Source organism: Acanthamoeba castellanii, assembly GCF_000313135.1.
Source record: "Acanthamoeba castellanii str. Neff unplaced genomic scaffold scf7180000084746, whole genome shotgun sequence".
Taxonomy (NCBI): Eukaryota; Discosea; order Longamoebia; family Acanthamoebidae; genus Acanthamoeba; species Acanthamoeba castellanii.
Window position 1 is genome coordinate 114,444 of NW_004457568.1, and position 13,794 is coordinate 128,237.

The 13,794-nt window shown below is 60.7% G+C and overlaps 5 protein-coding genes across 5 annotated transcripts in view; 4 read left to right on the plus strand and 1 right to left on the minus strand.

Annotated features, from left to right (window-relative positions):
- Nucleotides 1-19: 19 nt before the first annotated feature.
- Nucleotides 20-371, plus strand: ACA1_185700 (EF hand domain containing protein; the record flags this gene model as incomplete). The annotated part of the gene is made up of 3 exons (XM_004342491.1): nucleotides 20-44; nucleotides 114-193; nucleotides 264-371. The coding sequence occupies 3 exons, from the start codon at nucleotides 20-22 to the stop codon at nucleotides 369-371; spliced, it is 213 nt and encodes a 70-aa protein (XP_004342540.1).
- A 655-nt stretch (nucleotides 372-1,026) lies between these two features.
- Nucleotides 1,027-2,519, plus strand: ACA1_185710 (uncharacterized protein; the record flags this gene model as incomplete). The annotated part of the gene is made up of 4 exons (XM_004342492.1): nucleotides 1,027-1,132; nucleotides 1,241-1,355; nucleotides 1,586-1,743; nucleotides 1,870-2,519. 4 exons carry the CDS (start codon nucleotides 1,027-1,029, stop codon nucleotides 2,517-2,519), a joined length of 1,029 nt encoding a protein of 342 aa, XP_004342541.1.
- Nucleotides 2,520-3,011: 492 nt separating this feature from the next.
- ACA1_185720 (uncharacterized protein) lies at nucleotides 3,012-4,734 on the plus strand (the record flags this gene model as incomplete). The annotated part of the gene is made up of 5 exons (XM_004342493.1): nucleotides 3,012-3,117; nucleotides 3,277-3,391; nucleotides 3,607-3,746; nucleotides 3,935-4,155; nucleotides 4,222-4,734. The coding sequence occupies 5 exons, from the start codon at nucleotides 3,012-3,014 to the stop codon at nucleotides 4,732-4,734; spliced, it is 1,095 nt and encodes a 364-aa protein (XP_004342542.1).
- Nucleotides 4,735-4,827: 93 nt separating this feature from the next.
- On the plus strand, nucleotides 4,828-7,226 carry ACA1_185730 (poly (ADPribose) glycohydrolase; the record flags this gene model as incomplete). The annotated part of the gene is made up of 11 exons (XM_004342494.1): nucleotides 4,828-4,966; nucleotides 5,054-5,224; nucleotides 5,332-5,477; nucleotides 5,583-5,654; nucleotides 5,743-5,854; nucleotides 5,972-6,156; nucleotides 6,290-6,345; nucleotides 6,419-6,544; nucleotides 6,623-6,798; nucleotides 6,893-7,060; nucleotides 7,144-7,226. The coding sequence occupies 11 exons, from the start codon at nucleotides 4,828-4,830 to the stop codon at nucleotides 7,224-7,226; spliced, it is 1,434 nt and encodes a 477-aa protein (XP_004342543.1).
- Nucleotides 7,227-7,477: 251 nt separating this feature from the next.
- The window catches only part of ACA1_185740 (proteasome activator subunit 4, putative), a gene marked incomplete at both ends in the record, with an annotated part of 7,763 nt that continues 1,446 nt past the window's right edge, over nucleotides 7,478-13,794 (minus strand). Inside the window, 22 exons of the mRNA XM_004342495.1 lie at nucleotides 7,478-7,609; nucleotides 7,718-7,866; nucleotides 7,944-8,073; nucleotides 8,161-8,257; nucleotides 8,360-8,937; nucleotides 9,058-9,217; nucleotides 9,311-9,416; nucleotides 9,530-9,791; nucleotides 9,880-9,997; nucleotides 10,082-10,271; nucleotides 10,347-10,421; nucleotides 10,506-10,772; nucleotides 10,889-10,957; nucleotides 11,026-11,658; nucleotides 11,729-12,153; nucleotides 12,222-12,313; nucleotides 12,402-12,478; nucleotides 12,543-12,797; nucleotides 12,903-13,014; nucleotides 13,084-13,194; nucleotides 13,260-13,427; nucleotides 13,484-13,529. Coding sequence (XP_004342544.1) covers nucleotides 7,478-7,609; nucleotides 7,718-7,866; nucleotides 7,944-8,073; nucleotides 8,161-8,257; nucleotides 8,360-8,937; nucleotides 9,058-9,217; nucleotides 9,311-9,416; nucleotides 9,530-9,791; nucleotides 9,880-9,997; nucleotides 10,082-10,271; nucleotides 10,347-10,421; nucleotides 10,506-10,772; nucleotides 10,889-10,957; nucleotides 11,026-11,658; nucleotides 11,729-12,153; nucleotides 12,222-12,313; nucleotides 12,402-12,478; nucleotides 12,543-12,797; nucleotides 12,903-13,014; nucleotides 13,084-13,194; nucleotides 13,260-13,427; nucleotides 13,484-13,529 — 4,252 coding nt within the window. The remainder of the gene's footprint in view (nucleotides 7,610-7,717; nucleotides 7,867-7,943; nucleotides 8,074-8,160; nucleotides 8,258-8,359; nucleotides 8,938-9,057; nucleotides 9,218-9,310; nucleotides 9,417-9,529; nucleotides 9,792-9,879; nucleotides 9,998-10,081; nucleotides 10,272-10,346; nucleotides 10,422-10,505; nucleotides 10,773-10,888; nucleotides 10,958-11,025; nucleotides 11,659-11,728; nucleotides 12,154-12,221; nucleotides 12,314-12,401; nucleotides 12,479-12,542; nucleotides 12,798-12,902; nucleotides 13,015-13,083; nucleotides 13,195-13,259; nucleotides 13,428-13,483; nucleotides 13,530-13,794) is intronic.

Genomic DNA, 13,794 nt, shown 5'->3' on the forward strand with positions numbered 1-13,794 from the left:
CTTCATCAAGCGAGCCCAAATGCTGTTCACGGCTGCTGATGAAGGTGTGAACTTGATGGCAGCCCCTTCCCAAGTCGTTCGCCATGACCTTAGCTCGCGCTTGTGACCACCAGACGATTCGGGAGAGCTGAGCTTTGAGGAGGTCAAGGAGCTGCTGCCAACGCTCGACGTGGACGCCAAGACTGATGAAGAGGTACTCACTCCTGCACCTCCCCCACCACTTTCATTGCAGTCGAGAGACGTCACTCACCATCCGGCCTCAGGTGCGGCGAGTGATGAACGCGCTGGACAAGGACGCGTCCGGAACCATCTCCTTTGAGGAGTTCGTCAACCTGCTCTTCTGCCTTATCTACGGCATTGCCCTCGAGTGACTCGATGGATAGACTTGACCGACATGCAAGTACCCCTTGCCCCCAAGTGGTGCCGTTCTTAATTATTCAGCCCAACAAGCCAAGGTCTTCTTTTTTTTTGTTTTTTTGGCATTCTCTGCATTCCACCGCCGCACAGGAACAAGAGCGCGTTGCACCAGCCGAACGGTCGTCTTCTGCGACTCTCTCGATCTGCGGCCGTTCGAGTGGAGGAGGAGATCAGGGGTTCTGGCGCTTCATGATGGGAGCTGCAATAGCATGCACGCAGGACAGGGTACTGTCGCCGCGACCCGGAGCTAACATCGAAATTGTGTTATTGTGTTGCGCCAGGCCAGGCCGTTGCCCGTGCGGCCGGACTTGGCCCAAGGCGTCAATGTCTCGGTGGCCACCAAGAACACCCAACACCCCACCACGCCAGCACTGGACCAGCCTGGCCCGAAAGCGGGGTCCCAAGGAAAACTTTTCCAGATGCGTGTGCGATCTTGGCCACTGCGGCAAAGTGCGGCCCAATCACACCCGAAGCTGATCCCTGAGGTGCGGCACTTCGCATAAGAGCGGTACGGCGCACTCGCTGCTAGTCACTTGCTGAGAAAGAGCTCAGACCGAGACACCACTCACCACCCTCACCTCCACCAGCCCGGTAGAAGAAGTAGCAAAAATGGCCGCCAAGATCACTCTTCTCTTCATCGCCACCCTCGTCGCCGCAGTGGTGGCCCAGGACCCGACCTCCTACATCACCGCCTACCCCGCCCGTTCTGTTGTAGGTGCCGTACCTCATCTCACCACCCTCTTCTCCTTCATCTACACCAACTCCGTTGCAAGCCAGAAAAAATAACCTCCTCGTTTGATTTCTGGTCTGGTCTGATGATCAGGGTGCGGAGATTCGCCGTTCAACCTGACCATGCAGGCGTGGCAGGTCGAGCCCTGCACCTACGTCATCAAGTACTCCATCTACGGCCGCCCGGGCATTTCCGACTTTGGCTTCAGGTACGCGGCGACCAGGAATTGGGGGGGGGGGCAAAAAGCGAAAGCGAAGGAAAAGAGCGAAGCCGACGCTAAACCCAACCCAACCAACAACAAAAAACAGTCTTTCTCCCAACGCTGGGCGCACCATCACCGTTTCCGGCTGTTCCTCCAACTCCTGGTACGCCACGGTCTTTCTTTTTCCTTTACATTTTTCCTCTAAAAGAAGTATGTTCGATGGTCGACCTGCGCAGGTCGTCGTCGGGAGGCAACGGCAACACCTGTACGACGGACGGTCCCTACGGGGGCTGGACCGCCGACGGCTCGATGGTCAAGATCGACGAAACCAAGGGCTGCGACCAGCAGGCCACCTTCTACGTCAAGGCCACCCTCACCACCCTCATCACCACCGGTACGTCATCTTCGCCTTCAACCCCTCAACCGTTGGCCGTGCCAACGCATGTCTTGGGCTCCTCCTGATCTCGATCTCACTGACCAACACCAACACCAACAACACCAACAACACGAACAACACCAGGGTCGACGCTGGCGTTGAAGGCGGGGAGCTACTGCTGGACGTGCGATAATGCGCCCTACGGCTTCGGCCCGGCCACATCGTGCACGTCGCCCTCGCCCACCGCCTCGTTGTCGCCCTCTCGCACCCCGTCGCCCTCCACCGTGCCCCCTTCGGCCACGCCCTCCATCTCCGCGTCGCCTTCCCGCCCGGCCACGCCCTCCATCTCCGCCTCGCCCTCGTCCGCCGTGTCTCCCTCCATCTCCGTGTCGCGCACGCCGTCGCCCTCCGTCTCGGCCACGCCCTCCATCTCGGCCACCGCCTCGCCGTCGACCTTCATTTCGCCGCCTTCGCTCCCGCCGTCGCCCTCCGGCTCGCCGTCGGCCGCGCTCTCGGTGTCGCCGTCGCCGCCGATCCTGTCCCAGTCGGAGGGCGGCGCGTCGAGCGGCGCGATCGCCGGTGGCGTGGTGGGCGGCATCGCCGGCGTGGGCGCCGCGGGCGCAGTGCTGGCCGGCGCGGGCTACCTGGTCCACCGCATGATGAACAAGCCGCCGGCCCCGGCCGCCCTCACGTCGGCCTTTGACGGCGTCGCCGACAACGCAGGCGGCGTCAATGCGCTCTTCGTCGACCAGGCCTCCATGCAGCCCAACCCGCTCTTCGCCGAGGTGCCCTAAGCTGGCGTGGATGAAAGTGCCTAGGCCTGTTCATTCTCCTGTTGTTGTACAAAGTTTTCAAAAGAAACACTTGGTTTTTGTCTGTACACAACGTAGAGAAAGTGAGAGAGACCAGTTGTTGTCCAACGAGGAGTGGTCCTCACTCAAACTCCCCTCGTGCTCTTTTTCTTTTGCTGCTTTTTCGTTGGCATTCTTAGCATTCCACGGCCGCACAGGAGCACAAGCGCGTTGCCCAAGCCGAACGGTCATCCTCTGCGACTCTCTCTCTCTCTCTCAATAAGCGGCCATTGGCGAGGAGATCAGGGGTTCTGGCGCTTCATGATGGGAGCTGCAATAGTATGCGCGCAGGACAGGGTACTGTCGCCTCGACCCGGAGCTAAAAGCGTACGGCGCGCCAAGGCAGGTCATTGCATCTCTGCTGACAGAGCTCAGACCTCGACTCACTTCCCACCAGCCCAAGAAGAAGCAGCCCCTTTGGGACCCAACGAAAAAATGGCCACCAAGATCACTCTTCTCTTCATCGCCACCCTCGTCGCCGCAGTAGTCGCCCAGGACCCGACCTCCTACATCACCGCCTACCCCGCCCGTTCCGTTGTAGGTGCCGTTCCTCATCTCCGCCTCTCCCCTCCTTCCTCGACACCACCGCTCTCTTCGTTCTTTTTACGTGCCCTGGAGTAGCGGACCAATCAAAAAAGGTGCCCAGTGCTGGGAGAAAAATAACCTCCGCGTTTCGTTTGTGGACTCTGCTACTCGCCAGGATGCGGAGGCTCGCCGTTCAACCTGACCATGCAGGCGTGGCAGGTCGAGCCCTGCACCTACGTCATCAAGTACTCCATCTACGGCCGCCCGGGGATCTCCGACTTTGGCTTCAGGTACGCGGCTACCGGTCGGTTTTGTGACAACACAGCACGACCATGAACCATGACCTCAACCCAACAAACAGTCTTCCTCGCAACTCGGCCCGTACCATCACCGTTTCCGGCTGTTCCTCCAACTCCTGGTACAGTGAAGCTCTTTTGTGCGAAACATGATTTTGTTTAATGGGCTGCTAATTCTGAAGCCCACAAAGGTCGTCGTCGGGAGGCAGGGGCAACACCTGTACGACGGACGGCCCCTACGGGGGCTGGACCGCCGACGGCTCGATGGTCAAGATCGACGAAACCAAGGGCTGCGATCAGCGGGCCACCTTCTACGTCAAGGCCAACCTCACCACCCTCATCACTACCGGTACGTAGCCAACCAACCTTTACTTTACATTCTCTTTGATTTCAACGTCATCTTCGTTCTCGCGTCATCTTCATCAACTCTCAATGGTTGGTCGTGCCAACGCATGTCTTGGGCTTCCTCCTGATCACTTGCCTCGCTGTGTTGCTGTTTGTTGCGAAACAACACCAGGGTCGACGCTGGCGTTGAAGGCGGCGACCCGCTGCTGGACGTGCGAGAAGGCGCCCTACGGCTTCGGCCCTGCCAAGTCGTGCCCGTCGCCCTCGAGATCGCCCTCGCATTCGCCTTGCCGCCCGGCCAAGCCCTCCAGCTCTCCGTCGCACTCGCCGTGCCGCCCGGCCAAGCCCTCCAGCTCTCCGTCTCATTCGCCGTGCCGCCCGACCAAGCCCTCCAGCTCTCCGTCGCACTCGCCGTGCCGCCCGGCTAAGCCCTCCATCTCTCCGTCTCATTCGCCGTGCCGCCCGGCCAAGCCCTCCAGCTCTCCGTCGCACTCGCCGTGCCGCCCGGCCAAGCCCTCCAGCTCTCCGTCGCACTCGCCGTGCCGCTCGGCTACGCCCTCCGTCTCCGCCGCTCCCTCCCGCTCGGCCACGCCGTCCATCTCCGTGTCGCGCACGCCCAGCGCCTCGCCCAGCGCTTCATCCGCCGCGTCGCCCTCCAGTTCGCCACGCCCTCCATCTCCGCCTCGCCCTCGTCCGCCGTGTCGCCCTCCATCTCCGTGTCGCGCACTCCGTCGCCCACCGTCTCGGCCACGCCCTCCACCTCGACCACTCCCACTGCCACGCAGTCGCCGACCTCGTCGCCCTCCATCTCCGTGTCGCCGTCCAGCTCGGTCACGCCGTCCATCTCCGTGTCGCGCACGCCGACGCCCACCGTCTCGCCGTCGCCCTCCACCTCGGCCACGCCCACCGCCTCGCCCTCGCCCACCGCCTCGCCCTCGGCCGTACCCCCGTCGCCCTCCGGCTCGCCGATCCTGTCCCGGAGGGCCAATTAGGGCGCAGTTCTTCTTTGTACATAAAAATAATATACAGAATAAAATAATGTAAAGATAAAAAGATAAAAGATAAAAAGATAAAAAGATAAAAAGATGGAGGAGACGTTGGGAGGGACGAGGGTGCGGCTGCCGCACTACGGCGAAGAGAACCGTGCGGCCTCACGAAGCTGGGGCTCGCATGTGGTGAACGTCGTGCAGCGGCGCCTGCCCGACCTGCCCGCCCTTCTCCACGGTGCCCCCTCCTCATAATGCCGTCGTCAGTCAGCGCGCACGCATGGGTAGCTGACCGCCAGGACCTGGGTCACCGGCGCTGGGGCAGCCCTGGCCGACATCGCTGGGGCGGAGGAGGTGTGCGGCGATGGCCTGCGCACCTTGCTCACCCCCGCGATGGTGGCCGACGACGACTTGAACGGAAGCGCCGTAGGGGGAGGCTTGCAGAGCCTGCTCTTGGCACGCCGCGCGCGGGACTCGACGCCCGCTCTCGCCCCGGGTACACTCTCGAACGCGTCGGCGTTGTGCTCGACACAGTGTACACTGATCGTAGGTGGGTAGAAAAAAGGCCTGACACGACCCTACTACTACGATACGCCCTTGCAGAAGGGGTGGCCCGCTTCTACGGCGAGGTGCTGCCGGCCATGCAGCGACTGGCGCTACGCATCGCCGAGCTGTTTCCCGACCCACAAGCAACCCACTCGATCCCGCTCATGCTGCCTCAGCACCACACCACCGTCACGCTCACCCAGGTCCGTTGCGCGACGTGTGTGCGATGTGTGCGTGTGCGGTGGTGCGTGTGCGTGTGCGTGTGCGTGTGCGTGTGCGTGTCGTGCCCTGATTGACACAGAACATAGGAGGAGTGCGGCAGCTTGCTGTCCAACTCGTTCTTCGGGACACTGTGGCACCGGCCATCGCTCTACAATCCGGTGCGAAGCAGCTGCTCACTTCGCTTCACGTTCGTTCATCAGCTTCATCAGCGTCTCAATTGTCGGTGGCACACACACGCGCGCTCAGGGTGTCGGCTTCCCGCAATTCGATCTGCAAACGCTCGTGGCTTGCGGCGGTGGCCCAGGCCTCTCCACCCTGCGGTGTCTTCTCCACTACTTTGAGCGATTGGCCCTGAACGGTACAGTCGCGTCTATTCGTTCGTTGTCGGCGACACTGCCGTGTGCGTGTGCGTGTGCGTGGTGCGTGTGTGTGTGTGTTGTGTGTGTGTTGTCGCGCTGAGAGGTTGGCCCGACAGTGCCCGAGGGCAGTATCACGTTCAGGCGCCACTTCCTCAGCAGGGCTGAGACGTCCGACTGGGCCACCAGCGACCGACCACTGCGGCGAATCGTGGTGGAGCCCAAGGCCAACCTCGAAGACTCTCCCTGCCCCTATCTCGTCGACTTTGCCAACGCCTACGTCGGCGGCGGCACGCTCACCGGGGTGCACACCACACACACACCACACACGACACACACCGCACACACTGCACACACCACACACACACACACACAGTTGGTTTTAGCACACCACACTTGCTCTTTGCTCACTGTGCTCTCAATGCGGATTTGTTCAGGCGTGCATGCAAGAAGAGATACTCTTCGCCACCCGACCCGAGTGCTTGGTCTCACTGTACGCGCGGCCGCGCTCGTTCTTCTTCAAACTCCAGTTTGCGCGCTTGATGACCACCTCTTCTTGTCGACAGGCTGTTTTGCTCGCGGCTCGAAGACAACGAGGTGCTGTGCATCAAGGGCGCCGAGCGGTACAGCCTGCACTCGGGCTACGGGCATACCTTCAAGTGGAAGGCCGACCACAGCGACGCCACGCCCAGGTTTCGAGACTCACACCACTGCGCACTTCCCAGTCCAACTGATATATTTATTGAGTGCAGGGACGACAAAGGGCGGAGGGAGCGCACGCTGGTGGTGATGGACGCCGAGCAGGTCTCGGGTGCCATTCATGACTGGAAGCTGCACGTCGATCGCGACCTGCGCAAAGCCTACGCCGGGTTCCATTTCGCTGTCGACGCCGATGAAGGCGAGGAGGCCGCGGGACCGATCGCCACCGGCAACTGGGGCTGCGGAGGTGCGGGCGTGCGTGCTCAATGCACTCGACCAGCATGATCGCTCACGTGTGCCGCTTTTGAGGGCTGACGTTGCTTCTGTTGCGGCCAACACAGCGTTTGGTGGCGACAAGTCGTTGAAGGTGATGCAGCAGATGATGGCCGCCTCGCAGGCCGGGCGAGACCTGGTCTACCACGCCTTTGGCACCACCTACCGCGGGCGGCTGCTGGCCGAGTGGATCGACGAGCTGCAGGGCCTGGTGGCGGCCCGCCAGCTCACAGTTGGTGACTGTCTCCTCCCCAGTAAAGCCAATGTTAGCAGCATCTCAATCTCCTGCTACCGACTCACCATTCTCTCATGCCTCTAGGCGAGCTCTACCGCGCCATCATCGAAGCTACGCCAGGCACCAACCTCTTTCAAGTTGTACACACAGCCTACGCCGGCCAATAGTAGCACCCAGCCGAGGCGAGGTGCAACAGGGCACGCTGGTTCATCGAAGACTCCAGATCTCAAGGTACTTGGTTCGATCCCAAGGCCGGGCACCAAATGCGCGCACCATGGTGTTGCGCAGCCCGGCTAGCTCATTCGGTAGAGCGTGAAATATGTCCAGCAGCCGCAACCACCTCCCTTTTGATGTGTTGTTGGTGGAAACGGCAGAAGGAAAATAGGCCATTTATTTATTTATTTATTTATTGGCTTGATTAGAGGTAGTAGGAGGTGGGGGTCTTGCCCAGGGCCACGACGACGCTGAGCTGCTCCTCGGTGAAGGCCTCCTGGTGCAGCTCCCACGCCTCCTGGTGCGTTCGATGGAACTCGGCGAACGACTTTTTCATCTGTGTTGAGCGTGGGCGGTGCGTGCGGTGAGTGCGGTGAGTGCGGTGAGCGTGTGCGGTATGTGCATGTGTGCACGATGTGGATCTAGGAGGAAGGGGCTGCGATACCGCATCTTTGACAGACGAGTGGGCGTCGTCCTCGTAGGGGGCGAGGCTCACGAGAAGCGGCGGCAGCCACGCGGGCACCGTGTAGGTCACGCTCTGCACGATGGCCGCGAGGCCCAAGGCGGCGCCGTGCCTCAGCCTCTCCTCGGGCGCTGCACAACAACAATGTGAGCGATTTCTCTCCATAGTGGCTACGACGAAAAGAAAACGAAGAGGCGGCGCGGCACACCATTCTTGAGGTCGCGCCTGCGGAGGGGCTGGCCCAGCGTGGCCAGGAAGCGTTGGGCGAGGGAGGTCACTTGCGCATCCTCCTCGCCGTGCAGAAGAGACGACAACGAAACGCTGGCCAGCTCACGCACCTGAGTCGACACGCTCACAGTGTTACTCATTCGACACCACCCCGACGCACACGAGACGCACGCGCCGACAAGGTTCAAGGTGCCTACCTCGACCCGAGCGTCGGCCAGCAGAGAGATGACGAGCTCCCGCACCTGCCGCCGTTCTTCCTCGTTGAGCAAGAAGCGGTGGTTGAACAGGAAGATCCTGTGTGGGAGAGTCGACCGAGGCGAGTGAGCCGGGTCCACGCACACAGGCAGAGCAGAAGATGTGTAGAGAACGGAGGGAGCGGTGAAGGGGCCGACGTACTGAAGGAAGGGCAGCATGGCCGCGCGGGTGTGCCACAGGGTGTCGGGCTTGGGCAGCGCCAGGAGGTGCTCCACGAAGGAGGAGCGCGGGGCCTGTTCGGGCAGGATCATCTGCGCCGCCAACGCCGCGCACTGCTTCGCCACGTTCACCGTGTCGCGGTCCTCGTCGCCGAGAGACGCGAACAGGAGCCGCAGGAAGTGGTGGACGTAGGGCGCGATGGCGCCCGACGCCGACGTCTTGGTGGCGTGCCACAGCGTCAGCAGCAGCGCCTCGCGGGCGTGCGACGTGTCCTCGGCGGGGGTCGACCGGACCTGGCCCTCCTCGTCCATGGCGTCGCCGTCATCCCTCTTCGGCGGCGAGACGTCGGCGTCGACGTCGGCGGTCGTCTTCATCTTGTACACGCGGGCCGGGATCGCCGCGAAGAAGGCGGAGATGGCGTCGTCGCTGCCCCCGCGGGCCGCGCCAGCAACAGCCGGGTTGTGCCACAGATTGCGGAAGACGAGGACCAGCAGGTACGACAGCTCGCTCCGCACCTGCTTGAACGGCGACGAGATGCGCGACGCAAGCAGGCCCAAGACCTGCCGGTTGTAGTCTGCAGCTCTCCACTATTTTTGTTGTGTTGTGTTGATTGTGTTTGGTTTGCAATTGAACCGTAAAATCAAGAGACTGGAGACGGGTGAGGGCGGGTGGCGACGTACGGTGGTTTCGGCCAGGAAAGGCTGCACGAACTGCAGCACCTTGGCGTCGCGGAGGGAGTCGCCCTCTTTCTTGGTGTCGGCCGTGAGCGTCTGCAGCTGTCGAACGAGGAGGTCGCCCAGCGGCACCACACGGCGCACGTCCAAGTTGTAGACGCCGAACCTGCGCCACCGAGCCCATTCGCAATTCGAGGCGATCAGCACTAGGCTTGGGCGGAAGCTGCTGATACAGAGATGGTGGCTGTTGGTGTCGTACCTGATGGCGATGAACCAGTTGCGCACGCAGTCGGTGGGCGCCTGGGCAATGATTCTCTCCAGGAACGGGATCCAGTAATTCCACAGCCTCTCGGCATAGTCGTAGCCTACATCACACGAAGAAGAACGAAGAAGAAGAAGAATGAAGAGCGGGGTCGTGAGTGTGAGTCTGCAGTGGAGGGTGCATGTCGTTTGCAACAGTCGGCCTAGAGTGGAGTACCGCCGTATTTGAGGCAGCGCATGGCGCCGGACATGATCTCGGCAGCGAGTGCGTGGCTGCGCTCCTGGTCGCCGGCGTGGACCCGGCCCGAGGCGTCGGTGCCCTCCTCGTTCCGCAGGAAGGCGTCGAGGAAGGGACGCAGGTGGGCATCGAACAGGTTCGTCGCAAGCCGGTTGTTGCCCCGAGCGAGAGACAGCTGGAAGAGGCCCTTGAACAGCTGGGCATTTTCAACCACGAACGAGTTGGGGCTGCTCGACGGCACCTGGACAGTAGCCATGGGTGGCACCGAGCGAGAAAAAGGTCTGCGTGAGCCAACGCGGGGCAAAGCCCGTGTGTGAGCGTGGTCGCACCTTGTTGGCGACATAAGGCCAGTGCTTGTTTTGCTTGAGCAGTTCGCGAAGGACTTCGTTGGCCGCCTGGGCCACCAGCGACTTGCCCATGTTGCCCAGTCTTCCGCTCAGAGCAGACCTTGAGAGCAGAGCGCAGGTACCACGTGTGAGTGAGAAAAAAATAATAAATAACACTAATAACGTGGTCCACTGGATGTTGTACCGGCCGAGCGCTGAGCCCAGAATGGAGGAGAGCTGCTTGACCATGTCATGGGAATGATCCTGCGACTTGCCCTCGGCTTCATCGGCCCGGACGTGGTGGTCCTGGGCGAGGTAGTGCAGGAACTGCTGCCTCATGAGCGGGTCGTCCAAGAACCCCGCCAGCTCATCGGCTACGTGCTGGATGGCCTCGTCTGTAAACGGCCGCGACATCGCGTCAGTCGCTCTCAGGGTTTCACTGTCGGGCTCTGTGCAACACTGCTACGTACCGGACGCAGCCGAAGCAGAGCGTTGTGAAGGTCTGACGTCTCCGGTGAAAACATCGGCATTCCACCCCTCCCAATCTACCGACGATGCAGTCCCACCATCACCACCCGGCGTGTCAGTAAAGCCGGGCTATAAGGAATTGACTGACTGCGGTGACGTACTGTTGTCTACGAATGTGGTGTTGCTCCATTCGTCCCTGGTCAGCGGCGTGTGAGCGCGCACCGCGTTGGCACGGTACTCGCCGTATGTGAAGTGAGTCGATCCCTGCTGCTGGGAGAAATGCGGCTTGTAGATCTTGAGCAAGATAGAGAGCGCCTTCCGGGAGAGGGTGCGCAGGGGCTGTAGCTCGTTCACGGTTCCCCGCAGGAACAGCCGCACGACCTGGAGCGATGGCAGCGGGTCGGGCCTCACCAGGAACAAAATGCATGCTACACACACACACACACACACCACACACACACCACACACCACACACATACAGCAAATTTAACGTTACTATTGGTGGGCCACGTTAAATCAACTTTTACGCCGAAGGCGGGCTTACCGTATGAGATGACCTGGTAGCGCCAATGAAGAGCAGGATCCTCGGCAATGGCCAGCAGATCCCTGAGCGCTGCACAGACAAACATTGACATGTGAGACACAGAGAGATGAGAATTGATGGGCGGATGCGTGGGTTACCGTTATTGTAGCTCTCCACATTCTTCTTGTTGTGGAACTCGATTTCCTTGGCGGCGCGCTGGAGCGTGTCGGCAGAGAGTTGGAAGCCAGCGCCCGGCGGCAGGACAGCGGGCGGCGAGGGTGCGGCGAGCGGAACGGGGTAGGAAGAGACAGAGTAGAGCACGAAGAGCTGGTAGAGCAGCGTCTGCAGCTTTTCGTTGGAGTGGACGTGCGACGAGGCGATGCTGACGAGGAAAGGCGCCAAGTAGCGCCACTCGCGCGAGATGAGGCGGATGACGCCACGGTTGAAGAGCAGGAAGGCGTTGCCCTTGAGCTCGTCCTCGCCCACGCTCTTGTCGCTCAGCTTGGCGATGATGTTGTGGAGGAACATGTGACGCGAGAAGGGCCGGTACTTCCACGCGTTGTGGAGAGCGCCCTGGGCCTTCTTGCGCACACCGGCGTAGCCGCTGGCGAACGTAGCAAAGTCGTAGAGGTGGTGCAGCAGCTGTTTTCCCGCCTCGCCGACGTCGTTGTGCCAATTGGTCTGGTTGACGCGGGCCAGGTACTCGATGTGGGCGCGGTCGATGAGGATGCGGCGGTAGTGCTGCTTCTCCTGCTTCTCCTTCTCCGCTTCCTCTTCGATGTCCATAGCATCTATAGATCCGCGCTCACACGCACTTCAATACATCGGTCGAGGGCAACAAAAATGGAGGGGAGATACTACCTTGCTTGTCCGCTGCCGCTTCGAGCTTCTTGGCGTATCGACGCTTGACGCCCTTGTAGATGGCCACCTTCCAACGCAGCTTCTCCTGGGAGATGCCGTTGAAGTTGAGCACGAGGTTCATGAGCTTGAGCAGCTTGGCCAGCGACGTGATGTCGTCAGCCCGCGAGGTCTTGAACACTCGGCTGGCGGCACTCAGCGCCTGGGCGATGTCGCTCCGCACTTGGCCGTTGCGACCCTCGGCGATGCTTTGCCACAGATGGCTCGGATAGGTGACGCTCGGCGGCTGCTCTCGGTGCGGCAACTCGGCGTCCCACTGCTCACGAGGCTCGCGGCTGCCCTTCTCCTGCGGGAGGATCGTCGCGGCGCCACGCACAATGCTCCTCACCTGCTGCAGCACTACCCAGAGCTCGTCCTTGCCCAGCGCACTGCGCAGAGGCGGAGTCGCATTAGCACTGCAAGACAGGGGAACACCGTTGACACAGCAGACACGCACTTGGAATCGCTGCTCAGACTCTGGAGCTTCCGCAAGGCGTCGGGGAGAAGGTGCGCAACCAGATCGCTGGCCAGCTGGAGCTCGGTCTCGGTCTGCAGTGCGCGGTCGAGTGTCCGTAGGTGGTCAGCATGCCGCGTGCTAAAGAAGAAAAAACCAAAACGCTGGCAACACACGACGTACCGGCTGATGCCACTGAACTGTGGGAACGCTAGCGTCTCCCTGCTGGCCCCAGGTCTTCCAATGCGTTCGGTCGAATTCTGGAGGCCACAGTGTGAGCTGGCGCACTGTTGCGGGTCAATGAGGCAGTGAGGGCTAATGCACCTTCAGAGTTCCACACGGCGGGCGGGGCCGAGCGGAAGTCGGTCGGGTAGTACTGCGAAAGGGTGTACAACACGTTGCGGAGCAGTTTCCCTGCTGCCTTGGCCAGCGCCTTCTTGTTGCTGGCGAAGCACTCGGTAATCACAGTGCGCAGTTTGTCGACATGCGGCACCAGAGCCGGACCGGTGCGCTTGACCACCGAGGCCAGCAAATGGAGATACCACTTCATCTCGTCGTCGGAGCGATCCTTGAGCGTAGCTGGCGTGTTGTAGGTGCAGATAAAAATATTATAGTTAGCCAACACCATCACTCGCTCACACCCTAGTCAAGTGTTATCGTTGCTAACATGGAAGCCACCAGTACCTGCGCCAGTCTCCTTGCTGAGCTTGATTATCTTCTTGTAGCAGAGGGGCAGATAGGTTTTCAGCGCTGCCTCTGGATTGGCCAGACTGGCTGACGCCACCAGGAATCCAAACTGTGTTCAACAAATAGGATATTGCCGGATTGAGTAAAGTTAAGGAGCGAGAGAGTTTGGCGATGGTACCTCCTTGGTTGCATTGGGAACGACGTTGTAGGTGACGAAGTGGAGCAGCTTCTTGGACAGCGTGGTGTAAATCTGCGGGGAAAGCTGCTGGAAGAACAGCTCCACCATTTTCTGCAACCACATGCGTTAGTTAGGCGCCTTATTGGGGGGGGACTATTTGAGTGCAGCTCTTTCACCTTGAAAAAGCTCCTGACGGCCTGGTCGTAGTGTTCGTTGCTGGGCTTGTCTTGGTTGCGCAGCACCGAGAAGAGAGTCTCCAACAGCTCGACGCTCCACTCGGAAAAGACTGCCGTGGCGTCCTTCGCAGCCGAGTCGGCATCGGCTTCCTGGGAACAGGACGGCGCCTGAACGTTAGCTCCGCGACATATGGATTACGCGTATCTGGTCGAGGCCAACGTACTTCTCTCTGCTTCCTTCTCTTGCCTTCGTTTTCCGCTGGCACTCCACTGGCGTCGAAAAGTGGCACATGCGAGAACAAGGCTGCACGTCGGCCATGAAAAGAGGAACACAGAGTTAGCTTGGCCTGCATGGGGAGGTTAGTCCCCACATAAATGCGCTTACCGGCGTAAAAGGCGTAGGTGGCCATCGTCTTCCGCCTGTCGTTAGCATCAATGCCTGGGAGAGTGCTGCGGTGCGCGGAAACCAAGGTCAGTCACCACGATGCTCCCATTCCAAAGCGTGCAGAGGAGTTCGTCGACGTACAGTCTCAGC